At 37.3% G+C, this 27810-nt stretch overlaps 1 protein-coding gene across 3 annotated transcripts in view; it reads right to left on the bottom strand.

The window, feature by feature from the left end:
• The window catches only part of OLFM3 (olfactomedin 3), a 52345-nt gene extending 25233 nt beyond the window's left edge, over window positions 1-27112 (bottom strand). The window contains exons 1-6 of one of the 3 annotated variants that reach the window (XM_060142445.1): window positions 26967-27112; window positions 25241-25260; window positions 22078-22084; window positions 17443-17578; window positions 11208-11363; window positions 5922-6141 (exon numbers count right to left, since the gene is read on the bottom strand). In XM_060142445.1, coding sequence (XP_059998428.1) covers window positions 5922-6141; window positions 11208-11363; window positions 17443-17578; window positions 22078-22084; window positions 25241-25260; window positions 26967-27112 — 685 coding nt within the window. Of the gene's footprint in view, window positions 1-5921; window positions 6142-11207; window positions 11364-17442; window positions 17590-22077; window positions 22085-24411; window positions 24436-25240; window positions 25261-26948 lie in introns of all 3 variants that reach the window. The other 2 variants (XM_060142443.1, XM_060142444.1) reach the window with 2 other exon arrangements.
• Between the last annotated feature and the right edge of the window lie 698 nt (window positions 27113-27810).

Raw genomic sequence — 27810 nt, 5'->3', positions numbered from 1 at the left:
AGGTGGTTTTGAGAAATTGTGAGGGAGAGGGGAGATGTGATTGCATGTGAGTGAAATTCAAGGAAGAATCAAAAGTGACTCTGACTTCTTTCTTTCTACAGCAGTTGGGTTCTGTTTACTGAGTTAAACTTACTGAGGTGTCCAGGGCATTTCTCTATTATTAGGTACCCAACAAAACACATCATGTGTGGGAAAGAAATCTCAGCCCTTGAACTCAGAAGGACTTGGGTTTAAAGTTGTTGCCTCCAACATGTACCTTTGGAAAATTAATTTAAGCTGAGTATCTATTTTCCATAAATTGCTAATAATAATACCTGACCCCGAGTTCTTAGAGCAATTAGGACTAACACACCTAAGAAAGCTGGCATAGTGTCTGTCAAGCAGTAGGCTCTCAGCATTGCTGTAGTTACCTACTTATGTGCTTATTGTCCCCACTATAATGCAAGTTTTCTGACGGTAGGAGGACACTGCCTGCTACTCATCTTTGTAGCCCCAAATACCTGGTTAAGTGCCAGTGCACACTGGGGAGTCAATAAATATTTGTTGAATGTACAAATAAGACTACTACCATGTAGACAATTTGGTTTCTCTTTTAAAACTAATTTGGCATAAACATGATAAAAATAGTAACCCAAGTTGAGATTACTTGTAATCTCAAATTTTGAATGCTGCTGTTACTTCTGTTAAACATGAAGGCTCAAAACTGTTTCTGTTAATAGAAGGATGCATCCTGTACTTTACTAGATGGCACCAAACTATTGCCCTAAAATAGAACTAACCCGAGGAAATGTCGGGGTGGGGGGTGGAGTTGGAGGGCTGGAAACCTGGAAAACCTGATTATAATCTACATTAAGTATCTATTGGTGATCTCAGGGGGTGTGCAAGAGCTTCAGCTGTGCTTTTCCAGTCAAATTCTCACATGCATACAATTACATTTTGCATGTCTAGGAATGTGATACGTTTTAATTAAACACAGGGGACTTTACTCAGTCCCTCATAGAGAAAATTAAGCACTTTTAGGAACGTACATTACTATACCTCATTCAGGCCACTAGGATGCATTTCTGTTGAAGCATTTTTTCTAATTTCTATTTTCTCTAAAACTTTAATTCCCTAGTAGAAATAAGCTGAATGGTGCCCTAGTGGTCTCAATGACTTGTGATTCCTTCAGCACCTTATTAAGTTAAACTTTGCAGGCAATGACACTAGTTTGTTTTTTAGTTTCTTAAAATTCATGTGCTGTGCACTGTGACATCTCCCCTAAAAGCAAATCCACTGAAAAGGTGAGTGGAAATGTATTCATCACGGCTGCAATTTTATTTTCTTTCCCCAGTCCATTTTTACCCTCTGCTAATTGGCTGTGTGTGTTTAGAGGCTTTTGTGAAGAATAAAGATGCCATTGATAGATGAGCCTTACTGCACCTGTTGCTATATTGCTGATGTCATAATTATCCAATATCCCACTCTAGATCTGAGCAGCATAGCAACTGGATTTTAGACCTTTTTGGAACATTGAACCCCTGATACGTTTTTTTCTCTACATTTCCTGTGAATGGTCCTGATGTTATTTAACATCTGTTTTCTGAGTCTGTGTGCTCTGACATTTTGATATTCAGGCCCTTATTTATGAGATACTGCCAGGCATGGAATTAAGAGTTCACAGAGATAACTTGGTCCAGTCTGTACCAGTTTTCAGGAATTGTAAAATCTAAGTAAAATGTTAATCAAGTTATAACTTAGTACCACACAAAATTGTTTGTTTTCTTCTGTAAATAAATGAGCCTTATCAGGTACTTCCCTTGAAATTGGAGTAATTCTTTTTTTAATGAAAAATATGAAGATTCACTTATTTATTTTTTTAGGAACTATGTGGCTTTAGATTTCACAGTGTTAGGGCTGTCTGTCTCTACCTGGACATGTTTTCTACATTGTAATTAAGCATTGTGGTCCAGTTGATAGACATCCTCTCTGCTCAAGAGAGTCTCAGTAAGTGGTTTTGATTAATTGACATAAACATGGTATGATGGAGAAAAGTACCCAGTTCTTGGGACAAAAGCATAAATGAGTTAGAGTCATTGCTTGTGGCACTGGCCTCTGTACTAAGTGAATAGGGATTTGAGGGCCACTAATAATCTAAAGCATTATGATGTGAGAACTGTTTTCAATATCTTATAAGGTCATATCAGTTAACTCAAATAGCAATCATCTCATTAAATAAGAAGATTAAATGCTAGTTTTATTGCTGTTTGATATCTATATTGGTTGCTAGATTTTATATTTTTGATTAGTTAAAATAAAAATAAATGTTAACTAATTAATATAATTTATTTGACAGTCACAGTCTTTCAAACTTTGTGGTCCATGGGGGAAAATTAATAAAACAAATCTTTGACATATATTGCAGATCACAGTCCTGAGGCCTAAGGACACCATAGAGACATTATCCATGGTTCAGTAAGAAGGAATAGGATGAATCTGTGTCTACTTAGATTAACCCTCTTTGTCCCAAATATCATTTTTAATATTGTAGGAGATTCTGTGTTGGGAGTTATATGTGGATTAGTAAAAACAAATTGGGAGTTATGAAAGAGCTGAGATGAATGTAGAATTTCCTAACTGTGGTGGACATTATTTCCAGCTAAGTAAACTCAGAGTGTATGTTAGAAGTGAAGTTCATTTGTAAAGTAGAGCAAATCCCAAGAGTTTTCCATGTTAATCCTTCAAAAACATAACTGGCACACTTTAAGGTTCAAGGTGATTACTAAGTGTAGAACCTTTCTGTTGCCTGTCCTTGTTTATTAGTTGAGGCCGTTTGCGCTAAGTAGGTGCCTGGACTTAGCATACAAAGCCAATGGCTTGGGTTTATTGTGAGATACTAGGAATGACAGAGTGAATAGATTCTCAAGGTCTTCAATGGTTCATCAACAACAAATGGACCTCTTCCAAATCAGATTAAAGCCCTACACAGATTAGTCCTATGTACTGTCATTTATAGAATATCTTTACCCAGATATTTTATGGGCTAATAAATATGCATTTGAATACTCCTTTGAACCCCTAAAGTAACTTTTAGGTATTGAGAGCACTAAAACAATTCTTGGTTTGGGATTTTCTTCTTGCCAGACATCATCTGGCAAGCTATAAAATGAATCTGTGCATTGAACTAAAATATTTATTTATTTATTTGTTTATTTGCTTATTTGCGGTATGCGGGCCTCTCACTGTTGTGGCTTTTCCCGTTGCGGAGCACAGGCTCCGGATGCGCAGGCTCAGCGGCCATGGCTCACGGGCCTAGCCGTTCCGCGGCATGTGGGATCTTCCCGGACCGGGGCACGAACCCATGTCCCCTGCATCAGCAGGCGGACTCTCAACCACTGTGCCACCAGGGAAGCCCCTAAAAGTATTTCTTGGTTAAAAAAGAATAAAATATGACAGCAGAATTTCTTTATGCAGTAATATTTACCTATTTTCTGTTAGCAATAAACTCCACAACTTGAATTATAAAAGCACACCATATAAGGGAGTTTTTAAGTGCTGTATTAAATAAATGACTTTTCCCTTGCTTAATCTTAATCAGTCCTATGCCATCTTGACACAAATATGTAGCTAAAAGAGATCATTGTTTTGCAAGTAAAGGGGATTGTTCTCTGCTACTTGTTGAAATACCTAATATTTACTCTGTTGAAAGTTTAGAAATTGTTACTATGACTGCTTATAGAATTAATTTATTCAGCAAATATTTACTGAGAAACTTTTCTTAGTTTTCTAGGCAATGGGAGATACAGTATTTAGAGTGAATATCATAGACGTACTTATTCTTATGGAACAGAAGTCTAGCAAAAGAGACATCCAATAACACAAAATGATAATGAAACATGAAAAGTCCAATCATTGGTGAGATTTCAAGATCTGAGAGCACCTAGCAGGGATGCAGAGGACACATGGGGAGGGCAGTGAAAATTCAGGTGAGACATTACATTTAAACTGAGACCTGCAAAATGAATAGGAGTCTGTCACACGTGGCAGGTTTTAAGTATGTTTATTTATAAAGCAAGGATAAACAGGGGAAAGAGTGTTTCAGGAGAAGGAACAAACAGCTTCTCAGTATGGCCCCATGGTTAGAGTGTGGAGCACATGTGACTGGGGGATAGTGTATGAGGGGAGAAATGGCAGGACCGAAGATGAGAGATGTAGGGAGTGCCACAATGAAGGCCCTCCTAAGCCATGGGCTGTATCGGACATAAGGGATTCATAGGAAATTTTAAATAGAGGAAAATAATTTCAGACTTGTACTTAAAAAAAATCCCTTTGGCAAAAAGGTGGACAGTGGGTAGAGAAGAGCAAGTCACGGAATCTATTGGAGTTATGATTATTAGGAGACCAGTTACAGGTGAAAAAGTATGGGCCTTGCATGATGAGAAATAAGGAGCTGAGGGTTGCTGCACGTGTGTTTAGCCTTAGGAGTTTACGTTACTGCCTTCTGTTAAATTCTGTTAGATTCTCTTGGAAATCCTGAGATGACTGCAGTGGGGCCTCCGAGGTGGTGATTCCCCACTTTGTTTTGAGGCTGTGATTACTGAACGCAACATTGTATTTTAGCTATCTTTTTTTTTTATCATTTGGATTGCACCTGTAAAATAAGTAGTCTTTAAAATATTTTTGTAAGTCATCCAAACTTTATTTTGTGTTTACATTTATGCTCTGAATGTTTCTTTACTAGAAATTGACTCTTTTTTTGAAATTCTTTACTCCTCTTCCCAGTTTATTTCCTATTCCAGGAAAGTTTTTCTTACCTTGAGAGAACACTTTCTATGGTTATTGAGTCCCCCTCACCTAACACCATCATATCACAGCATGTTAACAACTAAAATACTCTTCCTAAATGGGTTTACAATCCCTCTTAGTCAATTCATGAACACTTATTTATTTCACATTGTTACAAACTAGTCCCATGATAACTTCAACTGAGTGGCAATGGAAAAGTTTGTAAACTCAGGCCACGTGGAACCACACATTTTAGTAGTCAAAAAGTAAAGTTCATTCCCCATGTCACGTGCTTGGCCCCTTGTAGAGTAGTGAATATGTATTTGAGTAGGTACCTCCTTTTTATTTCTTGAGTGGATCAGAGCAGCAGATGGCAGCTCTGCATAGTAGAGAAATTGTATTCATTTCCTTATCATTGCTGTTTCACATTTGGTCCCAGGGCAATGGCCTTTTCCCCAGTCTCTAACTTTCTCTACTGCCAGAAATGGCTTTCCTCTTCCGTGGCCACACAGTGATTGACCGTCACCGATAATCTGAAATAAAGCTTATTTCCATTAGTGTAGCCAATAGCATTACTGTATTTGCCAGACCTCTTATTTCAAGCCACCGCGGTAACAGGGTGCTCTGAAAATCAGGCAACTGTTAGTCAGATAACCTTGAATAACCAGGCCTGCTTAAGCCATCAAGGAACACTTTTTTTTTTTAACTGTTCTTTTTTTTTTAAATTAATTTATTAATTTATTTTTATTTTTGGCTCTGTTGGGTTTTCGTTTCTGCTCGAGGGCTTTCCCCAGTTGCGAAGAGCGGGAGCCACTCTTCATTGCAGTGTGCAGGCCTCTCACTGTCGTGGCCTGTCTTGTTGCAGAGCACAGGCTCCAGACACGCAGGCTTAGTAGTTGTGGCTCACGGGCCCAGCTGCTCCGTGGCATGTGGGATCTTCCCAGACCAGGGCTCGAACCCGTGTCCCCTGCATTGGCAGGCAGACTCTCAACCACTGCGCCACCAGGGAAGCCCAAGGAACGCTTATTTTACACTTAGAAAGCAGGTGCTGGTTTCCCTAGAATTAGGAATTCATGACTATTTCCAAAATGTAAGAATGCAGTTGTCATTGAAACTACTTAAAAATGCAACCTGGACAAATGGACTGTTCTACTCACTTAGCTTTTTCATGCAGTCACGAAGTCTGGTTTCCAAGCTAAGCACCCTTTGATGTAGTTCCTCATAGTCATAGACTCCAATTTCCTCCTGAATTCCAGTGAGGACGGCAGACAGATTCCGGATTTCCTCCTTGAACTGGGTGATTAACTTGGCATCTGTTTTGTACTGTTCCAGCACAGGAATCAAGGGCAGGAGCTCGTCCATCTTCTCTTTCAACTCCTGTGAAAAGCAGCCAATTGTATTCATGAGAGTCATTTAAACAGATCAAACAGCAACGTTCTTTTTCACATGATACTTAAGGGAGATTCTTAAGACAGATTCACAATTGCTTATTGATTTTTTTTTTTTTTTTTTTTTTTTTGCGGTATGCGGGCCTCTCCCATTGCGGACACAGGCTCCGGAAGCGCAGGCTCAGCGGTCATGGCTCACGGGCCCAGCCTCTCCGCGGCATGCAGGGTCCTCCCGGACCGGGGCACGAACCCATGTCCCCCTTATCGGCCGGTGGACTGTTAACCACTGCGCCACCAGGGAAGCCCTGCTTATTGATTTTTGATTGAAATTGTGTATTTCGTGAGAATGTAAGTGGCTACATGATCATTAATAGTAATCCACTTATCTCAGCTTTTCAATACAAGAACACCTCTTTAAATGGTTACTTGCTTATGAAACAAATTGATCCTTATCATAATTACAAAACTTCCTATGGTAGCAGTTCGGGGTTTATGTACTATCTTGCTTTCTGGTGGCATTTTATAAAGTGAACAATGCATTATTTAGTTAGGAAATAGAAGCAGGGTCCATCTTCTAGTTACGAATTATTAGAAATAGGTCAAATATCCTGTTTAGTTAAGTCTATTTACCCATTAACTAATTATTAATAATATAGGGGTACTTACAGGAAATTTTGGATCCTGGAACAGCTTTTGCCTAACAGAATTTTTCCAACTTCGGGCTTCCACCACTCTGTCCTTCTACTCCTCCCTCTTTTTAATATCCTTCTTAGCACAGCATCATTAGGAAGGTAAGTTCAGCAAGTATAGTAAATCATGCAAAGCTTTTCAAAACTCAAAGAAATGTATGTTGCTGTTTACTATTTTGAATTATTACCCATTCTCCGACTTCATTTGCCTAAGCAAAGATAATTTAGAGCTCTTTATGTAAGGCAGAGTTGCTTACCAGTGTAGTGAAATTAACTCTTTCAGGGACTAAGGTGCTCATAATTGATGTAATAAAAGAGCACAGAGTTGTTTGAAACTGAAACGTTGATTTTTGTCTAGAGAACAAGAAGTATACTTTGCCAGCACTGTTTCCCTCACTCCTATCTTGGGACTGAGCCAAACCTGCAGTTTCACTTTCAGTTTCTGAACATGTCACCTTCTTTTCCCTTCTTTTAACTTGGTGGTGGTGGTCAGTGAAAATATTTCATGAGTTTGATTCAGTTGTGAGTTTATTGCAATTTATCTCATTCGTTGAAGAGCTGTCACTGCTATGATCATAACAGAAACCATGCTGTATACTAACTAATTTAAGGAGCTGAAAATTGCATTTTACAATTACATTTAGAACATGTTATCACTATCAATGCATTAAAATAGCAGGAGCTCCCATTGCCACCCTGATTTATGGGCTTGTGTATCTTGGGGGGAATTTCCACTTGTTCTGTAAGATTGGAATGCTTAGAATTTGTCTGTACGTCCATGTTGAGTGGGAGGGGACAGAGAGTCTTAATGAGAAAGATTGATAAATATCACAGTCAAAAGGCAGAATTGCATAGCTTTGCTCATTTTAGTGGCTCATTTTGAAATAAACTTGTTAGTTTGAGCATTTTGTGCTATCCCTAAAGGAAGACACAGTTGCTTCATTAGGATTTTAATGAGAAGAGTTCTGATGGTACCATTTGCTGCATATTATAGCAACTGTTACAATGAAGAGTTTTACATTCTACTATGGGAATATTGAAAAGAGAGTAATTCAGTGTCACAATTTTGGTGGCATTTTATTTCCCCTGAGCTAAAAATTATATGTTGTGTGTGTGTGTGTGTGTGTGTGTGTGTGTGTGTGTGTGTGTGTGTGTGTGTGTGTGTGTATATATATATGAATTTTGGGGTCTTTTCAAAAATTTATAATTCAATTATTGTCAGTCAGTTCTAACTCTGGACACTTGTCAGAGAGCAATAGAAAGTCCAACTAATATACGTATCGAATACTTAAAAGATTAAAGTAGAATAACACAGATCTGTGCTTACTTATCCTTTCTAGAATTTCATTTTCTACTATGTTGCTCTTATAGCAAAGTGTATACCTAGACTATCTTACCCAACCAGGATTTCTTTATATAAGAATGATAGTCTCAAGTATGATAACGAGAACAAGCTTTTTTATCATAAAGAATATAGAAGACACAACCTACTTAGATTTTTTGATAAGCTGAAAAGGGTGTGCCAGAGGAGGATTTTCTTCCAATTTAAAAGTATTCTTCGATGTTAAACTTACTTTTGGAATGTTCCATTTCTTCTTCTCATATATGGCACCTCAGCAGCTGGAGCAAAATCTGACTCATGATCGGACTTGGTGAATAAATATATTCAACAAACATATATTGAGCATTTAATTATTATTATTAAATTTAAGTCAGAGAGCTAGAGTCTACCTGGAGAGGCGGTATAGCATTGGTATTAGGAGGCTTAACTCGGGAGCTGGACTTTGTAGTTCTGATACGTATTAGATATACGATCCTGGACCAATTGTGTAATTTCTTTGTACATCAGTTTCTTCATGTGAATGATGGGAATAAACACAGTGTCTACCTTATAGGATTGTTGTGAGGATTAGATTAACTAATATATAGTATATTTAAAGTGCTTGGAACTATGTGTTGAATATGTGTAATTCTTCAAGAAAATGATGTTATTATCATTATTGCTATTTGGAGTTTGACTTATACGTATAAGTTCAGTATCCACGTGGATTACATGAACTAGGAAAATCAAAATCATCATGTTCTATGGTGCTGCCTAAAAATTAAGTTTTCTTATTGGTGGCTTGGCTTCTGCTAGGCAAACTTATAGAATAGGCAACTTTCTCTTTTTTTTCCTCTCAGCCTTGTATCTTTTTGTTTCTTTGTCTCCTCTCTTCTCCCATAAGTTCCCATAGATGCACACCCGTCATCATTTGTCACCAACTCTGCCAGCCCTGGTACTTGCAAGCTGTCCCTTGGCGTCACAGAGTTCTGTATTGTCCATCTGAACTTGAATGATTTTCACTCTGAGCCAGAAACCCCGAGCTTCTCTCCTTCTGTCCCCCTTCCTTTCTGGGAATGCTCCCTATGTGCCATAAGTACCGGCTGATCATTCCTACTTTGTTGATAGCCTCAGCATCACATCAGGCTCACGGTATTGCTCTATCGTCTACACCCTAACCCTGAATATTGAAAATAGACATTGAACATCTTTTGGTTTTCTTGATCTCCTCTGTAATTTAGTATTTTCTGGGGAGGAAAGTGGGCAGTAGTCCAAAACCATTTTCTTGAATATTGCCAAGCCCTGTAGCTCTTTCCCTGAACTTCTCTAAACAAAATTAAGAAAAATTAATAATTCTTCCCTTTGTGCCATTTTGATGTTTATGCCTCTTTTTACTGTCAGATTTTACCTGCCTGTTTGTTAGTTGTCTTTCAAAGAAGAGAGATTATGCAGTATATACCCAGCAGAGGGCCCAACACTGCCTTGTACACAGTATGTGCTCAATAAATGTTGGTTAAAATTAATTTATTTGCCTTTCAGCCTTATACTCTTCTGTGTTTACCATTCCCCCATAATTTCTCTATTCTTCTAGTTTACTCATTCTCTTATTTCCAATAATCTTTAAATTTATTTTTATCTTCTAGGCCTTGCTATAATTTGTTATCATTTCTTAACCTTCTGGCTTTGCTTACTTCTCTCTTCAATTTAATCTCATGATTCATCACTTTAGCCCCCTCTCTTGTCAATACCCTGAACTTTCTTACCCTCTTGTCCTGTTGTACCTTTCTGGGAAAACTGTAAAACTGGTTCAGTGCAAGATTGTTTTTGATACCTTTCTACTCAGGCTCCTGAGCACCACTGAAGAAAATTACAAAACCATGCTAATTTCGGCCATATTAAACTGTGTCATGCAGAGACCCTGTTTCATGTCCCTGACTAGCTCCCTGCCAATCATAATTCTGTATGAAAAGCACTTCTAATGTTTGACCAAGAAGTTGGATTCAGGCCCACTCCCTCACCATTAGCAGTGTATCTCACTTCCTAACTGACAGGGAAAGCAGAGGCTATTATGCTCGTAAAATCACAGTATGTTTTATAAACAATGTGCTATGCCTTTGTAAGGCAGACTATTTCTTTTTAATAGAGGTTCAAATGGCATTATCATAGATTTTATTTTAATCTGTGACAGTGTCATACATAGTTAATAAAAATCCACATAGCATGCTTAAAAGCATTGTTTCTCCATTTTCAGTGTTTCTAGATAATTACCAATAAACAGCTTAAAGTCTAAAAAAATACTTTTTTGTGGGACTTCCCTGGTGGCGCAGTGGTTAAGAATCTGCCTGCCAATGCAGGGGACACGGGTTCGAGCCATGGTCTCGGAAAATCCCACATGCCGCGGAGCAACTAAGCCGGTGCACCACAACTACTGAGCCCATGTGCCACAACTACTGAAGCCTGTGCTCCTAGAGCCTATGCTCCACAAGAGAAGACTGCGCACTGCATCGAAGAGTAGCCCCCGCTCGCCGCAACTAGAGAGAGCCCGCGCTCAGCAACGAAGACCCAACGCAGCCAAAAAAATAAATTAAAAAATAAACAAAATAAAATAAATACTTTTTTGTATCAAATTGTGAAACAGCCCTTGTTTATGTGCTGTTAATAATGGTATTATTGCCTCTTTTAATAATTCATATTCTCTGTATTTCTCCTCATATTAGCAAGGCATAAAATCATCAGAAAATCTTTGATAAATTTAATTATTAATTTTCCTAGATTTACCATTGTCATACATATTGAAATGCCTTTAAATCTATCCAGAATCTCCACCTAGCTCTAGGAGGATAAGGCTCTTTTTATAACAAGTCTTCTATGCATTCCTACCAGCTAATGGTCAGTTTCAGTGGAGAGATTATTGATGTCCCCAGTGAATTTTGAACCTTGCATATATGGGCCGATGTACAGGTATTTCTAGCTGAGTGCCATGGTGGCTGTCCATCATACTCAGTGTCTCATTTGGACTGACAAGATTGCTGAAGTCAAACCTACTTGAAAATGCTTGGTCATTAGTGTCTTCCGGTCATCTTCAATCTGCCGAAACTTGACCTTCAGCCCTTTCATTTGGGTTTCCATTTTTAGAACATATTGGAAATCTCTCTGAGTTCTCAAGTTTAAGACTTCAATAGACTGAGACATGTTTTGAACCTGTTAAACAAGAACATTGGCATTATTGTCTGTTTACAGGTATATACAATCACTACTGAAGTAGGAAAAATGACATTAACATTAAAAACCGGAAGTGCCAAATCCATAATTGCATTTCCACAGGACATACTTTCAGAAGGCTAATTCTTCATGATAAACATTCAAATAATTTAGCAAAAGAAAACTGTACCTAGGCAGGAAATAATAAAATGGACATTCTAGCATTAGAAATGACTAAATATTAATAAGAATTTGATATATCAGAAAAATAAATTAAAAAGATAGAATATTCATTCCAGGGCTTAGTAAGCTTATCATGGCTCAATCTATTAAATGTTAAGTTGTTTCTTTAAGTACTGACTGACTTCCTCAAGGTCTGGGATGCTTAGCAATTGTGGATGGTGGTGAAGTGTCCAGCAGATCTAGTATGCATTCATTCCAGTACAGTTACTTCAAGCTGCATCTGAAGTACTCCCAGGGGTGAGGCTGAACTGAGCAAGACGAGTGGTGGTAGCATTGGGACACCTCCTAACTCAGAGACCATACTGTTTAAGAGACTTGGAAAATGGCCACGGAATCAAGTGTTTGGTAGATAGGCAATAAACATATGTTAAGGTGATGGTACCATCCCAAGTTCATTAAGCCCCAGGCTATTTAGAAGTGGGAAATAGGTGACCTATAAAGCATGTAGAAATGAGGAAAGAAAGACTAATTCTTATGGCAGCAGAGTCTGGAAAACAAAGTGAAAGCCTCTAATAGGAGGAGAGCTATTAAATGAGTGAGGAATAGAATATGACTAAGCTAATTTAAAGGATACAATAGAGCTCTATACTTTGGTACTCACAGTATTGTCTACAGAGCAACAACTTGGCATCACCTGTGAACCTGTCAGAAATGCAGAATCTTGGGGCCCACCCCAGAGGTACTGAGGCAGGCTCTTCATTTTATCAAGATTCCCTAAGTGATTCTTACGTTTATACATTTTGAAAAATATTGCTTAACATGGAGGAATATCCATGAGAAAAGTAAGTGAGAAAAGCAAATGTAAAGATCTTTATATAATTTGAATCCTTTTATTCTAAATAAAATTCACCTCTCTCCCTCCCTCTCTCTTTCTCTCACTGTGTCTCACACGTACACACACACACTTGAGCACACATATGTAAAAAAAAGGAGTATGTAAGCAAAAAACATGGAGAAAGATATGGAAAAAAAGGAGTATATAAGCAAAAAACATGGAGAAAGATATGGAAGGATTAGAAGAATACATATTAGGTGGTTAAAATTAGTTTTCTGGTGGGGGGTGGTGAGGTGTGGGTGAGAGGAGAAGTAACAAAATAAATATTGTAGAAAGAGGTCCCTGGTAAATATTGTATATAAATTTTATATGCATAAATGAATACATGAAAGCATGGGCTCAAAAAATGGGATTTCAGATGAGTTTTACTTCATTTCATATATTTTTATGTGTTATTCCATGTATTTTAAAATAAACAAGTATTATTTATGTAACACATAAAGTTATTTTCATTGTAAAACCTTGTGAGTTACAAATAAGGAAGGGATTTGTTCAGAGACAATTTCTGTCATCAGGTAAGTCACAAAGCTTGGTGGACCAGCTAGCTTTAAAGAGCCCGTTGTCAATATATTCCTCAGCATTGGAACATTCAGAAAAGGCAGTGAATTCTGCTGCTTTGGCTTGCCTCAGTTCCTCCACTTGTTTTATTTTTTATTTTTTTATTTTTTTTTTGTCAGAGAAGGTCACATTTTTCTGTTTCTTTTTCTGCTGTCTTGATCCATAGTCCTGTCCTTTATAAACCCTGTCTTTTCGGGACATACTACAGTCTAGCTTATATTAAATCTAATTGTGTAATGTGTGTGAATGGGAAGCAGAAAAGTGGCTGCCCTTCTGTAAACTCAGAATCTGTGTCTTATTCATACCTTTTATTCCCAAGACCTTACACAGAACTAGGCGCAGAATAATTGCTCAATAAATATTTATTGGGTAAAATTATCTTAGGCTTCCAACAGTAGTAATATGTAACAAGTATTTTAATATTTTAACGAAAGTATCTTTCTCCTGTTACTGGTTTGGCTATAGTATTACATGACCCTCAAATATTTCTTAATTTACTATCATTCCTACATTCAGAAAGCTTCATTTAAAAAAAACTTTGATGCAGCACAGAATTACTGAGGCAACATTGAAAGCATGGTAACTGCATCTTGGATGAATGCAATGCTTTCAAAATAATTTTCAACTCCATTATGGTGAAGCATGAATAAAGAAAAGCCATTTGTGTTAAAGAAACTATCTACACATTTAAATATGACATTTGTCTATGAAAACACGCATCTCTGGCATGTCCAGTATGTTCCTAGGAATTCTGTGTACTTAGGCAGAATCCATACAATTAGAAAATGATAGGCAAGTGAGATATCCTGGATAAAGTTAAAACAGCCTCTCTTATTTTGCCTCTAACTTACCCTGTCAATTTAATTTTCAACTTTGTGTTATGTGAAAATGCACTGAGAGAATTTTTGCTGAGACTTGATTGTGACCTTCAAGCAGAATCATGTATAATTATAAGAGCTACATTTGGGGTGATGGCTAGAGATGGAGCTGTCTAACTGGGGAGGATGGTTCTGGGCTGCCTTTTGCTTTTCCTGCTGGCTGTACCTAGGACTGTTCAGTTTCCCACTGGTTATGGAGACCCACTGAGAATCAGTTTCCTTGGTGATACTTGAGATTGGATCCCCATGATTACACTTGTGGGAAGGAGACTCATTCCTCTTTTAGTCTGCTTATCTCTGATGTCCTGCTATTCAGCTGTCTACACATGCCCCTGGGTAGACTGTCTACATAGTGTGGCAAGCTCATTGTTACTCTTCACTGATAATTTTTTGAACTCTTTATTTACCTTGGTTCTTTGTATAAATAAAACGTCTGAGGCCTTTCTGAACTTAAACACAAATTAACTTAGATTTTCACTCTCATTTATAATTAGTGTGGAGGCCACTTGAAAAAAGAAGCCCTACAGTTCAGTATGCTTGGATAGCGTTGGGATTAACAAAAATAAACAGGGATTTCTTTACTGTAGGTCTTCACAGAACCTTTAGTATTAAACCATGTGATGGAAATCTTCAGGAGTTAAGTATCATGTACCGTGTTTCTTAAAATTATTTTATTGGAGGATGTCATCAGCATCCTATTCCAAAAATCACAGTTTAGGAAATATTGACCTAGACAATGCGGGCCTGTACAGAGATGCTACATAGCTAACAGACAAGCATTTTTTTTAAGTGAAAAATTTTAGTTTGTGTACACTAAGACCTGAGGTATTGTGAAACCAATTGTAATTTTTCTAATATTCAGTAGTATAAATACTTATTCAAAATATTTGACAGAGCATCAGTTAAATAAGTGTGGGTACCACCAGTGGCATTTTGAATGACACTGGCATAGTGTTGAGAAAATGCAAAGTTGATCTGGTATGGCTCTACAGTCTACTGGTTGAGTGACATTGATAAGTTTTTTAGCCTCAAAAAACACGTTTCCTTTTATGTAAACTTAGAAGGGCAACAACCTCTGCTATAAGGTTTGAATGGAGCAGATACAATACAATAGATGGGAACTATTGTTATTAATATTATTCTCAATAAGAATATTCCCTTACTGTAGAATAAATCAATCCTTTAGTTAATAATGAAATGGGCTGCTTAACGGTCACGCTCCTATTTGCCATCTGGTACCTTGGATATTTGTAAAACTATAGGGAAGCCAGCAAGGGACTGGCTCAGTCTGCATAAGGAATGCTGCTTTCAGATGTTTTTTTCTTTGGGTCAGTGCAGCAAACCAGTGCTACTTACTTCCTTCAGGCCACTCTAAATAGTACACACGATTTATTATTCCTCTGTTTCCATAACACTACCAAATGGCGAATTTGATTAATCTAACCTGTGGTGACCTTGATTTTGTTAATAAATTTTGTTTTTTGTCATTTAGGTATTGATGCATTTTTTTAAAACATCTTTATTGGAGTATAACTGCTTTACATTGTTGTGTTAGTTGCTGCTGTATAACAAAGTGAATCAGCTATACATATACATATATCCCCATATCTCTCCCTCTTGCGTCTCCCTCCCACCCTCCCTATCCCACCCCTCTAGGTGGTCAGAGTGCACCGAGCTGATCTCCCTGTGATATACAGCTGCATTTTTAAAGGTGTGATTTTCTAGAATTTCGTTAAAACGGTAAACAAATTGCCTATTGGATGGTATGGTCATATAAACTGATTTTAAATGATAAAATGATTGCTTCAATCAATCCCCTTAGTTGTACTTTTCATACCTTATTCATCCTTTACTAATTCCTGGTTTTATCATAGCTCTGGAATACATTTCCCTCTGGACATGAAGAGAATAATATCCACTTTCTGACATTCATAGTTCATTTGAATTTTTCAGCTGATTTTTGAAGAAATGTCCAAATCTATGTGTGGGTGTGTGTATGCAATGCTGTACTGAAAATAGTAACAGAAATAAGATTATCGAGTCTAAGAAAATGTTTCCCATCATAGTTGATGTAGAAAGAAGATATTTTTGTATAGAAAAGAAGATGGAGTAGAAAGTTAGTAATCTGAGAGGAAATACAAGTTAATAGAAAAGCAAAATTGGATTTAAAAGATTAAATCTTTTTACCAACATAATTAATTTCCCTAGTAACCAAACAATATTAAACTATATGTTTGAACTTTTTCATAGATATAAAGAAAATCTATGAAGAGAAGAATAATCGTAGTTCATATGTCATGAACAGTTTTAACAGTTGAGAGGCACATTAGCTGGAGTCATTAACTTGAATGACAGTTACATTTGCTCTTGTTTAGGGGACAGATATTGAAGGAGCAGGGAAGACTGGATCTTTTTAAAAAAGAGACTTAAGAAGAGAGAGCAAATAGGTGATGATGACTCCAAGGGTAAGGGCAGAAAAAGCAGACTAATCTCTGTATGAAAATATGAAAAAAAAGTCTTCTTAAAATCTTAGGGCATCGTTATACTTCCAAGTAATGTACACTGAGGAAAGTTATTTTAATTATATGGCAGTGGAAGAGAATTACTGTAGCTAGACTTAAAATTGCATAAACTAGGGATGTCTGTATTAACAAATTCAGTGCTTTCATTTTTCTAGCTTCTCTTAATTTTCTGTTAAAGCTTCCTATTCAGTGCTATAATTGTGTAGATGGTCATGGAAAGGATATTGCACAGAGTGAATTGTTGAGCATGATATCCTCTAAAAACACATACTACCTAATTTATCTTATTATCCCTGAAGATATTTAAAATTCAAATATGTTGTCATCCTTCCATCACTCTGGCCACCCCAGCTGTCCAACTATATTCAGAGGCCAACGCAGTGGAAGTGTGAATGAGGAAAATTGAAAGAACCATTCATTGTTTTTTTTTCCTCCCTAAACTAAACATAAATAACCTTTCATGAGATGACTTTCATCTGTGAAAGAGAATAAATCAAGGGCATTCTTTATTTGATTGTTATGGATCCAGCTTAAGTAAATTATATGGAGAGAATGCTATTGAATGAAATTGAAGAACTTAATGTTCAAAGGAATGACTTAGAAAATGATGTTAAATACTTGGAATTATTCATTATCTGTCCAGATAGCTTGCATATTGTATGCCATTATTTTAACTTCTCTGCAAGATTGTTAATGAGATCGAAAAGTATGAGCTCAAAGAGCCTAGTGTGATCCTGAAAGTTGAGGCTGAATTTCTGTCATTGAAATAACATTTCATACTATTTTCTTCTTAAGGAGAGATAGACTAGATATTAAGAAATATGACAGAAAACCAGTCTTAAGGCAAAATTGGGAAAAGTAAAAGTAGAACAACAGAGCAGGAATCTTGAGGTACTACTTTAAAGGAAGGAGAAAGCATTTATTTGAGAAGGGGTACAAAAATTGGAAGAACCCTCCTCACCATTACCTGCTTTCCCATAATTTCTTTTTCAAACAATAGTATATTTCAATAAAAATATTCACAGGGGACAGAGGACACCTACCTTTTCCAGCAGCTGGCGAAGCTGCCTGCTTTTGGCATCCCGGGAGCACAGGTTTTGTTCTGGAGCAACCACTGTGCAAATGCATCGTCCATCAGGATCCTGTGCTGAGCTGTATACCTGCCACCCTTCTTTGGGACTAATCTGAGTCTGAGGAAATCAATAGCACAAAACACAGAAAACACAGACAAAGAGAGAAAGAGTGTGGGTTTGTATAATTGTAAGCAAAGCATGTTATTTTTTGATATTTAAAGTTTGTGATTTTATTCTCTAAAGTTAAAAAGAAAGAGATTAAATAATTCACATAGGCAGCACAGCTTCGTTCAGTTATACCTTCCTTTTCAGTGCTCAGAAGGAGAAACTTTCTTTTTCTTTTGATTCCATATTATTAACTATTTATTGATCCTACACCACTTCCTAATGCTTTCTGTCATATTTGGACAATTTAATGCAGCTTTAAAAGTATCCACTAAATATTCAATACTTTGGATTGTCACATATCACAATCTTTCTACACAGGCTCTGTTAGCTTGTCTTCCTCAACAGTAAGTGGTAATTAGTAGTATGTATTTTTCTGATTATTACTCATGTGTGATATTCTGAAGCAAAGTCCTCTCCCAGAGAGCTTCCCATGTATTGAAGGGTCAATTATTAATAAAGCTGGAAAGGTATCACATGAGAACATAGGGTAAAAATAATTAGACCAGCATTGTTTTGCAAAGGATATAGAGTCTCAGAAGAGTTAAAGATAGTATTTTCGCATAGGCCACCGAACTGAGCTTCCCAAATTACTTTTGTGCACTTGTCACCCAAACTCCCTAGAACCCTACCTTAAAGTGACATTCCTGGTCTCCTGCAGTCTGCCTCCTATTTATGTTTCTAGTTTTTCTGTATCTTCCTATAAGAAACTTCTTTCCAACCAAATTGGTCTTTTTGTGTCCTGAAAGCGTGCAACCTTGTTTTACATCTTTGTATGTTACTCATTTTGTTCTCCTACTTGGAATACCTCTCTTACAAACCTTCAATTTACTCAGTCCTCATGGTTTCAACCTCTTCTGAAGGATTGTCTGTGTTATTCTTTAGGCACTTAATGTGTATTTTCTAGTAGTATTATCTGTCTTTCATATGTCTTTTTCAATAATTAGTCCATATCCAGCTACAGGATATATTGGCTACTTCCTATCTGCCATATCAAGTACATTCTATCAAGTACAAAAATAAGTAACTTATTTTTTGTCTAGTTATTTTTCAGAAGAACTCTGCTTTGAGCATGCATTCTTCACTATGCAGTCAGAAGCTGTTGTGGATGTCTTAATGCACAGCCCAGAGAGACACTCATTCATTATTCCAGGTGCTGAGAGTGTCAGTGGCTTGACTCTCAACTGAGTTCTCTTTGGGGTTTGCTGAGGCTGAAGAATGCTGCCTGCTCAAGGTCAGACCCTATTACACGGGATAACTCACATCCATTGACTTGCTGTTGCATGGGTACAAAGAACGATGCTAAGAAGTAGGAATAATTATTATTCCCATTTCACAGAAGAGAAAATTAGTTAACTTGCCTAAGAATGCACAGTTTGTATATAGTAGAGCTATGTATGAAGCCAGAGCGGTACTGTCCAATAGAATGAGAGCCATGTGTATAATTTTAAATTTTCTAGTAGACAGGTTTAAAACAGTAAAAAGAAACAAGTGAAATTACTTTTAATAATATATTTTATTTAACCCAGTATATCCAAAATATTATCATTTCAGCATGTACTCAACATAAAAATTATTCATGAAATACTTTACATTGCTTTTTTCTCCTTTTTTGTACACTCTTTGAAATTGAGTGTACATTTTACACTTATAGCACACCTCAACTTGGACCAGCCACATCCCAAGTGCCCAATAGCCACAGTGCCCTCCTTATTGGACTGTATAGCTGTAGAATCTTGCTTTTAATTCCAGTGCTATGGCCATATTAATATGATGCCGAACATCCAGATAATCGTTCTTAAAGGTCAATCATATGGATATTGGAAAACCTACCTGACAGGTGTTACATAGACAGACCATCCAGTTTGCATCTGAGTTTCTTTTTCCTGTGGAAATATCAGATAAACCAGTGGGCCTCCTAACTAAGCTCTGACTAACTTCTGCAGCTGGGATCTGAAATTCTTCAGTCTTTGTCCTTCCCTCTATGGTTTCCAGGGAATCAGCAGATAAGGAGATATTTCTTGTGTTATCAGGAGAAGAGGGAGATGAATTTTGTCTAGAAAAGAAGGTCTTTAATGACTCAGGCTGGAGGGGCTGGAACAAGGAAGGATGAAAGAAAGGCTGAGATGGGGCTAGGAACATGGTGGTGAATGGTGCCCAGCAGAGAACTATTTTGCACAATGTCCAGTGTTACTGGGCTGGTCTGTTTGCCTTTAGACTGGAGCACTTTGCCTGGTAGGAAGCAGATTCTTAAAAGGACTAAACCAGCCTGACCACTCTCCACAGAGCTGCCATAGTCTGTGGCATCTTCTGTCTTGTAATTTGCGGCAGAACAGATTTAATCTCCTACTTATTCTCTCCCAGGCCCTAGCTCATCACATACCATCAACCAACACACGGATTTTTTCCTTTCAAGGGCTTTAGAGAAAATTACTGTAGGGTGCTTATAGGCATTCCAACAACAATCATGGGGAAGCTATAAATTATAAACTCACAAAATTCCAAAAGACGTCACAGTCCTTGTCCTTAGTCTGTAATGAAAAGGAAATGGTGCCAAACCTATCTTTTAGTCTCCTTTTTCAGATAGCTCATAGAAGTGTCCTATGCTGCCTTTTATTTCTGAGGTATTGGATTCATTATCATTTCTTTCTTTTGATTCCCCTTACTCCTTCTTTCTAGCATTTATGCCTGACTATGATTGGGACAGAAAAATGTACTTAGAATTATATATTGTTGGAATCAGATAAGATCGTAAGGACAATCTTTTTATACTAAAGAAGAAAAAATGCAAAGAGATCATCTACAGAATAGAGATAGGTACAGCTTAGCAGAGTAGTTTCAATGATGTAATTAAAGGTTTAAGCTGAGTAACAGTATGGAACGAATATATCTCGACATAGGCTCTACAGTTTCAACTAGGCTTTTCCTGATATTGGACACAAATCTCAAATATGTCAGGAAATTAAGGCTTCTCACTAGAATAAATGTAGCTTTTGTATAAAGGAGCAGGGACCACCCAATTATAATATTAAAATATCTTTAACAGCAGTGCAAATACTGATTATTAAACCTGGCATCATTAATATTGATGTTCGCTTGCCAGGTGTTTGGCTAACTAGTAAAGAGCTTATAATGTCAGGGCAGGGTGTCAGTTGCTCTCTGGAATGAGGGAAGCAGAAAAGGTGAATAGGGTTTGACGTTCATTTAGCATTCTTCCTGAAGTGTCAGCTTAATAAAAGTAGACTCCGGTTTTGTTTGTACTTTCAATTGTCTTCTTGTAAGAATTATTGAAAAGAGCCATGGCCTTATCTACTACAGAGTTAGTCTGAATGATCTCAACTATAGCAAGTTACCTCTCTGGCAAGAAAAAGGTAACTCAAAAGAGAAAAAAGCTAGTGCTTGACAGTTGTGTGGGTTTGATAGAGACTTCTGTGTCAGGTTTAGTGATAAAATAAAGGAAGCTTTATGAGCGTCTCTAGTGTTCTCTTTAATGGCACCCATATTGGCATTGAAAAGAGGATAAAAATAAAACCAGCTAAGACCTCAGGTGGAAAGAAATATTTAGATGGATTTTGGATACCAATGAGAAAAGATCTGCTCTCATTTTAACTTAAAAGAGCAGTTACTTAGGTGTCAATAAAACTCATATAATAGTAATAGCAAACATTTATGGTGCTCTAGCCATTAGTTGGCAGTTCACATACATTACTGCCTTTGAATATCACAGTAACTCTATGAACCAGGTGATGTTATTCTGCCCATTTTATAGGTGAGGAAACTGAGACTTAGAGACAGTAAGGAACTTGCTCAAGGTCTTGAAGGAGGTAATCAGCAGAGCTGAGATTTGCACTTGCACAGTCTGATATCAGAGCTTGAAAGTTTAACCCCCATACTGCACTACCAGTTATCTGAAATTCCCTTTTATATATGATGAAGATAATTCTGATAGCATTTTCTGAACTACCGTGAAGCTGACTACTTGGACCTGGAGGGTGCATATGGTTTATTGCTATCCAAAGCATTGCTGATCACAGTGATTACTGATGCAGTTCTCTTTGAACCTTTTGTGTTAATTAGAAGAACTAAATGAACTATTTAGCAGTTTTTAATATTACAAAACTCATGAAATATTTAGGCATGCTCTAAATAGGAGAATTAAAGTGATAATTTTAACAATTGGATTTCAAGTTTGGATTTTTTGCTTACAATTTAATTACAGAGCTATGCTTTATAAATAACAAAGCTACCGTGTGAGAAATCTCTCAGAACGTCAGGGGCTTTGAACAGGAAAGAAAGATCCTGAAGACTGAGGTTAAAAATAAAAATTAAAAAAATATCTTGCATTTCAGCATGGTTTTCTTTTTATAAAACCCCTTCTCTTGTATTAGTCTCACTTCTTTTGAACCAACTACCCTTTGAAATAGACATTATCTTATTTACGAGGAAACTGAAACGCAAAGAACTGAAGCAATGTTTTCCGAAGTCACCCGTTTAGTAAATGTTATATATGGGACTTATACCAATTTTCTCCAGTGTTCAGATCAGAGCTCTTTATGTTCATCCTTTGCAGGTAGATTGCAGATAGATGGCCTATGTCCATTCACCAATAGTTGAAAAAACTTCGCTTTAGAGGAGATGCACCCAGCAAGGGCATTATCCAAACAATGTGGAAACAAGTAAGAGTTGAGACTCCAAAGGAATAATTAGCAGTAAAGGCTTGGCGAGACACAAGTGGAGGGACAGGCAAAGGGACAGAATTCTGATTCTTTGAAGAGGACAGAATCAACTGGTTGAACATTGCTAGGTCTTATGTTTATGCTGAATGTCTGGGAATTTCATAAAAGTACAGACTGAGGCAAAGAAGAATAAGGGGTCAAGCTACTGAAAGGGGTGTACAAGGTAGGGGAAAATAAAGCAGAAAAAATCCATTTACTAAAACCTATTCAATTTACAGTAGGAGATACCTGATGATTTAGAGGAGATACCTGGTGAAAAGTCCTTATAAATTATCTGTCTGAGGATAGGTTTGGTCTCAGAGAATGAAATGTGGTTTAGTATGCTAATGACTTTAGTTGTGAAGAGAAGAAGGGCAGGAATGATAGAGATGTTGACAGACCACACTAAAAGAAGCTGTGTTCTGGAGGATGTGTTAATAAAGATGTCACTGCATAGCAGTTTTCCTCCTATTTCTTATGAGACTAGTTGGAACTGAAATAAGAAATGTATATTCTTCACTCAAGGCAACCTCAAGGCTCTAAGAAAAACAACTGTAAAAACGACGACAAACAGTTAAACACAAAACCGAAGACACCCTCAAATTCAGGTTGGTTGATCACTTCTCATATTCTGGAAATCATAATGACTCAGAGTTGGGAGGGACTTAGAAGTCATGTCTGGTCCTATGTCTTTCCACTCAGTGACACTTCTCGTATGTATTCTCCTTGTGTTTCCGCTTGAACTCTGCATGATAAGGATTTCCCTGCTTCATAGGCAGCCCCTTCCATCGGTGGAAAGCTAAAGGACTGGCTCTGAACTCTCTTAGTAATGTTCCCCCTTTTGCTCTCCTTCTGCTTTAAGTACTTAAGAATAAATCTACTCTCTTACCCATACCACAGTTCTACTCTAAAACGGCAATTATCACATTCTCTGTGACTTTCAAGATTTACCATTCTGTTCTTTCATCCATTTCCTTAATTTGTTTAGTTGGTCTTTCACAAAATAGACATTGCCTAAGAATTTGGGGAAGAAAAACAGTGGTACAAAACAGAGAAGTCAGATATCTTCATCCAGGACTAAAAAAAAAAAAAAATTGGTGAGTTAAGAAACTTAGAGAGTATTGAGAGTTTGTATCAGAGTATTCTACTCATTATCCAAAACTTAAAACTGACTAAGTCATTGAAGTAGTTATTTATGAGGAGAAGCTGGCTAGACATTTGAAAATGTAGCAAAACAAATCATCGAAGCCCACAGGTCCCTTGGAGGCCTCTTCCCACCACAGCGGCAGGGCTGATTGAGAACAGCTGGTGTCTGCTAAAAGTCCTCTGCTTATTTAATTATTCTTTTCCAGGTTCTTCCTGGTGTGGAATCCACAGTGTGCGTGATTTCTCAGAAGCTCAGCCTCAGGGGGAAGTTACTCTGCATCAGAGAGACATGCCAGAAGGAGCCTGAGCTTTCTCAGAGCCCAGGCTTTGTCTCTGCAGACACCCGCTCCTCCGAAGGCAGATGGGCCCAGTTATAGATTAGGAGGGGAAGGAAAGAAAGAGAGAGAGAGAGAGAGAACAGGGCCAAAGAGGAGGATAAAGGGATGTTTCAAGATTCTAAGAGAAGCCAGAGGGAGTTTATTCCCCTAATAAGGAGCAGTGTTTAACTACTTACTGACAAAAATATCCTGGAAATTTAAAAACCTGTTTCAGCTTTTGAGACAATCAAACGTACACTGCCTATTTCAGAGGTACCTGCCATAAACAGATTTAATTGCCTTTAATGATTAAAACCCTATATTTCTTATTTTTGTTTTCTCAAGTTTATTTGAAACTACCATTTTAAAGAAAGACCATATTCATATTTGTGTAAATCTGTACTTTTTGCCATCCGCACATCCCACAAACACTCATAAAACAAATTTTAAGACCTACATTATTTATTCATTCATTCATTTTTGGGGGGGTGTATACAGACTTGCAAGCACAGACTTTCAAGCTTATACCATTCGTACTGTCTAAAGTGAGAATGTAGAGTGAGAGAGTTGAGAAGGGCTGGACACCATAGCTCTACTTACTGGGAAGGGAACTGTCAGCCCTTCCATCTAAGGAAAGTGGAGTCCAGGGACATAGGAAACCACCTGAGATGGACAGAGAGAACCTAGTGTGGCACTAGGGACCAGGAGGGCAAAGGAGAGCAAAGGTGGGTGAGATGACTTCCCTGGTCAGGACTGCAGTCAGGTGACTTCCCTGGTCGGGACTGCAGTCAGGTGACTTGCTTCTACCCTTGATTCTGTCATTAACCAGAGAGGGGAAATCTCTTTAGTCACTTAAACATTTGGGGTCAGTCTTCCCACTTGCAGAATGAGGAGGTTGGATTAGATCAGTCATATTTCCAGCTAAGCTCCTGAGAGTTCTAAGGTTTCTGTGGAGGCATTTTGACCAGGGAAAGGGGTTGATTATGTGGGGAGGGAACAGATGATAGAGGCACGGTAAATGCCTCCCCCCAATAATTTATTATTTGACCCATGACCTGTTTTATATATTGGATTTCCACCTCAAGATTCATTCAACAAATATTTATTCTGAATGTATTACATAAGATTTAATTCTAAAAAAGAAATGGCACTGCTGCCAAAAAATAGTGTAAAAATAACTGGCCTGGATAGTTTCTAAGATCCTTTCCAGCATTAACATTTAATGATTTTAATGTAGGAACTAGATTCATTGATTTCTCACCATGGGAATCCTAAGATATGAGCAATTATCTTGAATAGTTAAGGTGGGGAAATTACTTCTGTAATATTTGGCACTTCTGTAAAACATGCACGCACACACACTCACACTCATTCACTCACCCTCACACACTTTTGCAACATGATTTCTCCATTCCAGTGAATAACATAGTGTAAAATTTTCTGAACTTTATTTATTTTTTGTCACTCAAAAGGTGACTCAGTCGTGTCAGAACATTTGTAGACCATACCAATATTTTATATTTTTCAACCAACAGATTACTAATCAGAAGAAATCCATTTTCTTTAAATTACTAATTTAAAGAAAATGGATTTACTTTAAACTCATAAGAGAGCAAGAAGTTCTAAAAGAATCATGCATAATTTTGGAAAGTTGATTCTCCTCCATCAACAAGAAACAGGAAATAACCAAACCAATATCTGTAGACACAGAAATTATACATATCAGAACCAAGGTACCAAGTTTGAAACATAGCTTTTTCATGAATTGCTTAGCTAGGTTCATTTCTTGAAAGAGTTAATTCAACAACTAAGTTGTTAAAAATCACCAGGTACTTGAACATTGAGGAAATTTGGCTCAGTAAATATTAAATAATGTAAATTTCTTTGTTTTGTGATTGCTTATTGATGCCATGTCATGGTTTCTTTATAACTACAAATGTCTTTTACACCCTCCTGCCACACACATCATACAGGGAAGGAGGGGAATCTCAATAATGGAGGCACTGAGGTACCATAAGTGGTTCAATGGAGGTAAAAATATAAAAGCAGGTCAAAGTGTGCCTCACATGTGCTCTGCTGTTGCCCTGAGCACCAGGTTAATCTGGCAAATTATGTAATTAATTTGATCTGGCTCTACTCAGTTAATTACACATTGATTGATAGAGTAATTATTATTAGTAACTGCAAACATATCTTCAAAATGGAGAGTTGCTTTTTTTTTTTTTAAGTATCTGACTTTTTCTGATCTGTGGGAGCAGTCCAATGGTAAAAAACAGATAAACATAAAAAGGTAAAGGGCTCTGAATACTAATTGTTTCTGTACTTATTATTTGCTAGCAGGGAAATTGTTTTTCCAGGTTATTCCTTCTATTTGAATTTGTAAGCTTCTATTTGAAGAACCAATAGTTTTCATTTTTATTTGAAATATTTTAGAGTATTGCCAAATAAACCATGAGAAAAGACATTTGTTATAATGTGGGAAGGGTTAAAAAGCCACTAATCGTAGATGAATGAAGACTACAGAGTTAGACTTGTGACAGGAGAAGAGTTTATGAAAAAATTAAACAATACAGGGAGATGATTTTATCAAGTAAGTTTTCTGTTCGTGATTCTTAGCTCTCTTAAAGGATTTTTTGGTCATGCTTTAAATTGCTGAGTTTTTTTTTTTTTATTATTCATTTATGTTTAAAAGAGGTTGGTTTCTCTGACTGAATGCATTTCAGTCACAGGAATTGAATTCCAAAGAAGAACCTGCTATAGTAAAACTAGATTAGCTAGAATATACCCTATAGCATATTCTGTAGGAAAAATTATGGGGATTTTACAGATGTTAAAAGAAGTAAAATAATAAGAAACAAAACATATTTTAAAAGAAAGAATTCTTCAAAACCTCAGAACAATATAAATTAAAGCTTTTCATTAAGAATTTGATGAATCTAGTATTTCCTTTCACAGCTAATTTCTCAGGCAGTTCGTTTATTCTTTGATGTAACTTTAAAGTGTTCCTAAAGGAACATCCATGACTAAAGTTACCACATAAATATTGTATTGTTGAAGAAGACCTGTAAATAGAGAAGCAAAATCTCAGCCTTTGCAGTTTACAAAATAAAGCCCACTGGTTTAATGCACTTACTTCCCAAGACGGCCAAACCCACCGGAGTGACTTACTAAGGTATCTGGCGTTGATAGCCTCGTGGTGTTCAGTCCTACCAAGGATGGGAGAGTTTGGGACATCCAGTTTGATATCATTGCCATGGTGCTAAGCACAGCGCCAAGCTTCAGCAGTGGAAGACTCATTGCTGTGGAGCTAATGAGTTTTCATAGTGACTGATTAAGATCCTGGTTCTGGGCTGGCAGCGGGAGGCGTGACTGCAGCACGCCACATCTACAGCATGAAAAGAGATCAACTTCCCAAGCTCTAATCACGCAGGGAAAGCTCACAGAACCTCTTTCCCTCACCCTCACAGGAAGTTCCCTGCTCTTCCCTTTTCCTCCTTTACCAGATACTTTGCTGGATCATCAAACAAAATATTCTTGATAGGGCTTCACTGGTAATTGTTAGAGCAGAGGTTGAAGGAAGGAGGAAATTAGAGCTTTTCCTGCTCCACTATATAGTCAGTTACCATCAACAGAGTTCACTGCCTCTGGGATTTCTGTCAGTATAATCAGCTGCTCTTTATCCTTCATAAAAATACATAGCACCCTTAAATTGAGGTCTGTCAAAGCGCGCATTTCAAACACCAAATTTAATATCCACAGATTTCTCTGAGCATGGAAAAAGTGCTTTTAGACAAAACGTGAAAACAAAGTCTGAAGAGAATATCCAAGATGATTAGATAATTGAGTAAGAAATTATTTTTTATATAGTAACCTAAAATTAGCACTGTTGCCTCTTAAAAAAAATTGTCAGAGATTAATAGCTACTGCCTGTGGAGGACGTTGCCCTAGGCACCTTACATGTGAACAGACAGAAAAGGCAGCCTTGGAGAAAAGCT

This window comes from Lagenorhynchus albirostris, chromosome 2, assembly GCF_949774975.1.
Source record: "Lagenorhynchus albirostris chromosome 2, mLagAlb1.1, whole genome shotgun sequence".
Classification (NCBI taxonomy): Eukaryota; Metazoa; Chordata; class Mammalia; order Artiodactyla; family Delphinidae; genus Lagenorhynchus; species Lagenorhynchus albirostris.
Note: the sequence above shows the minus strand (reverse complement) of the source record. Positions and strands in the feature narration are given on the sequence as shown.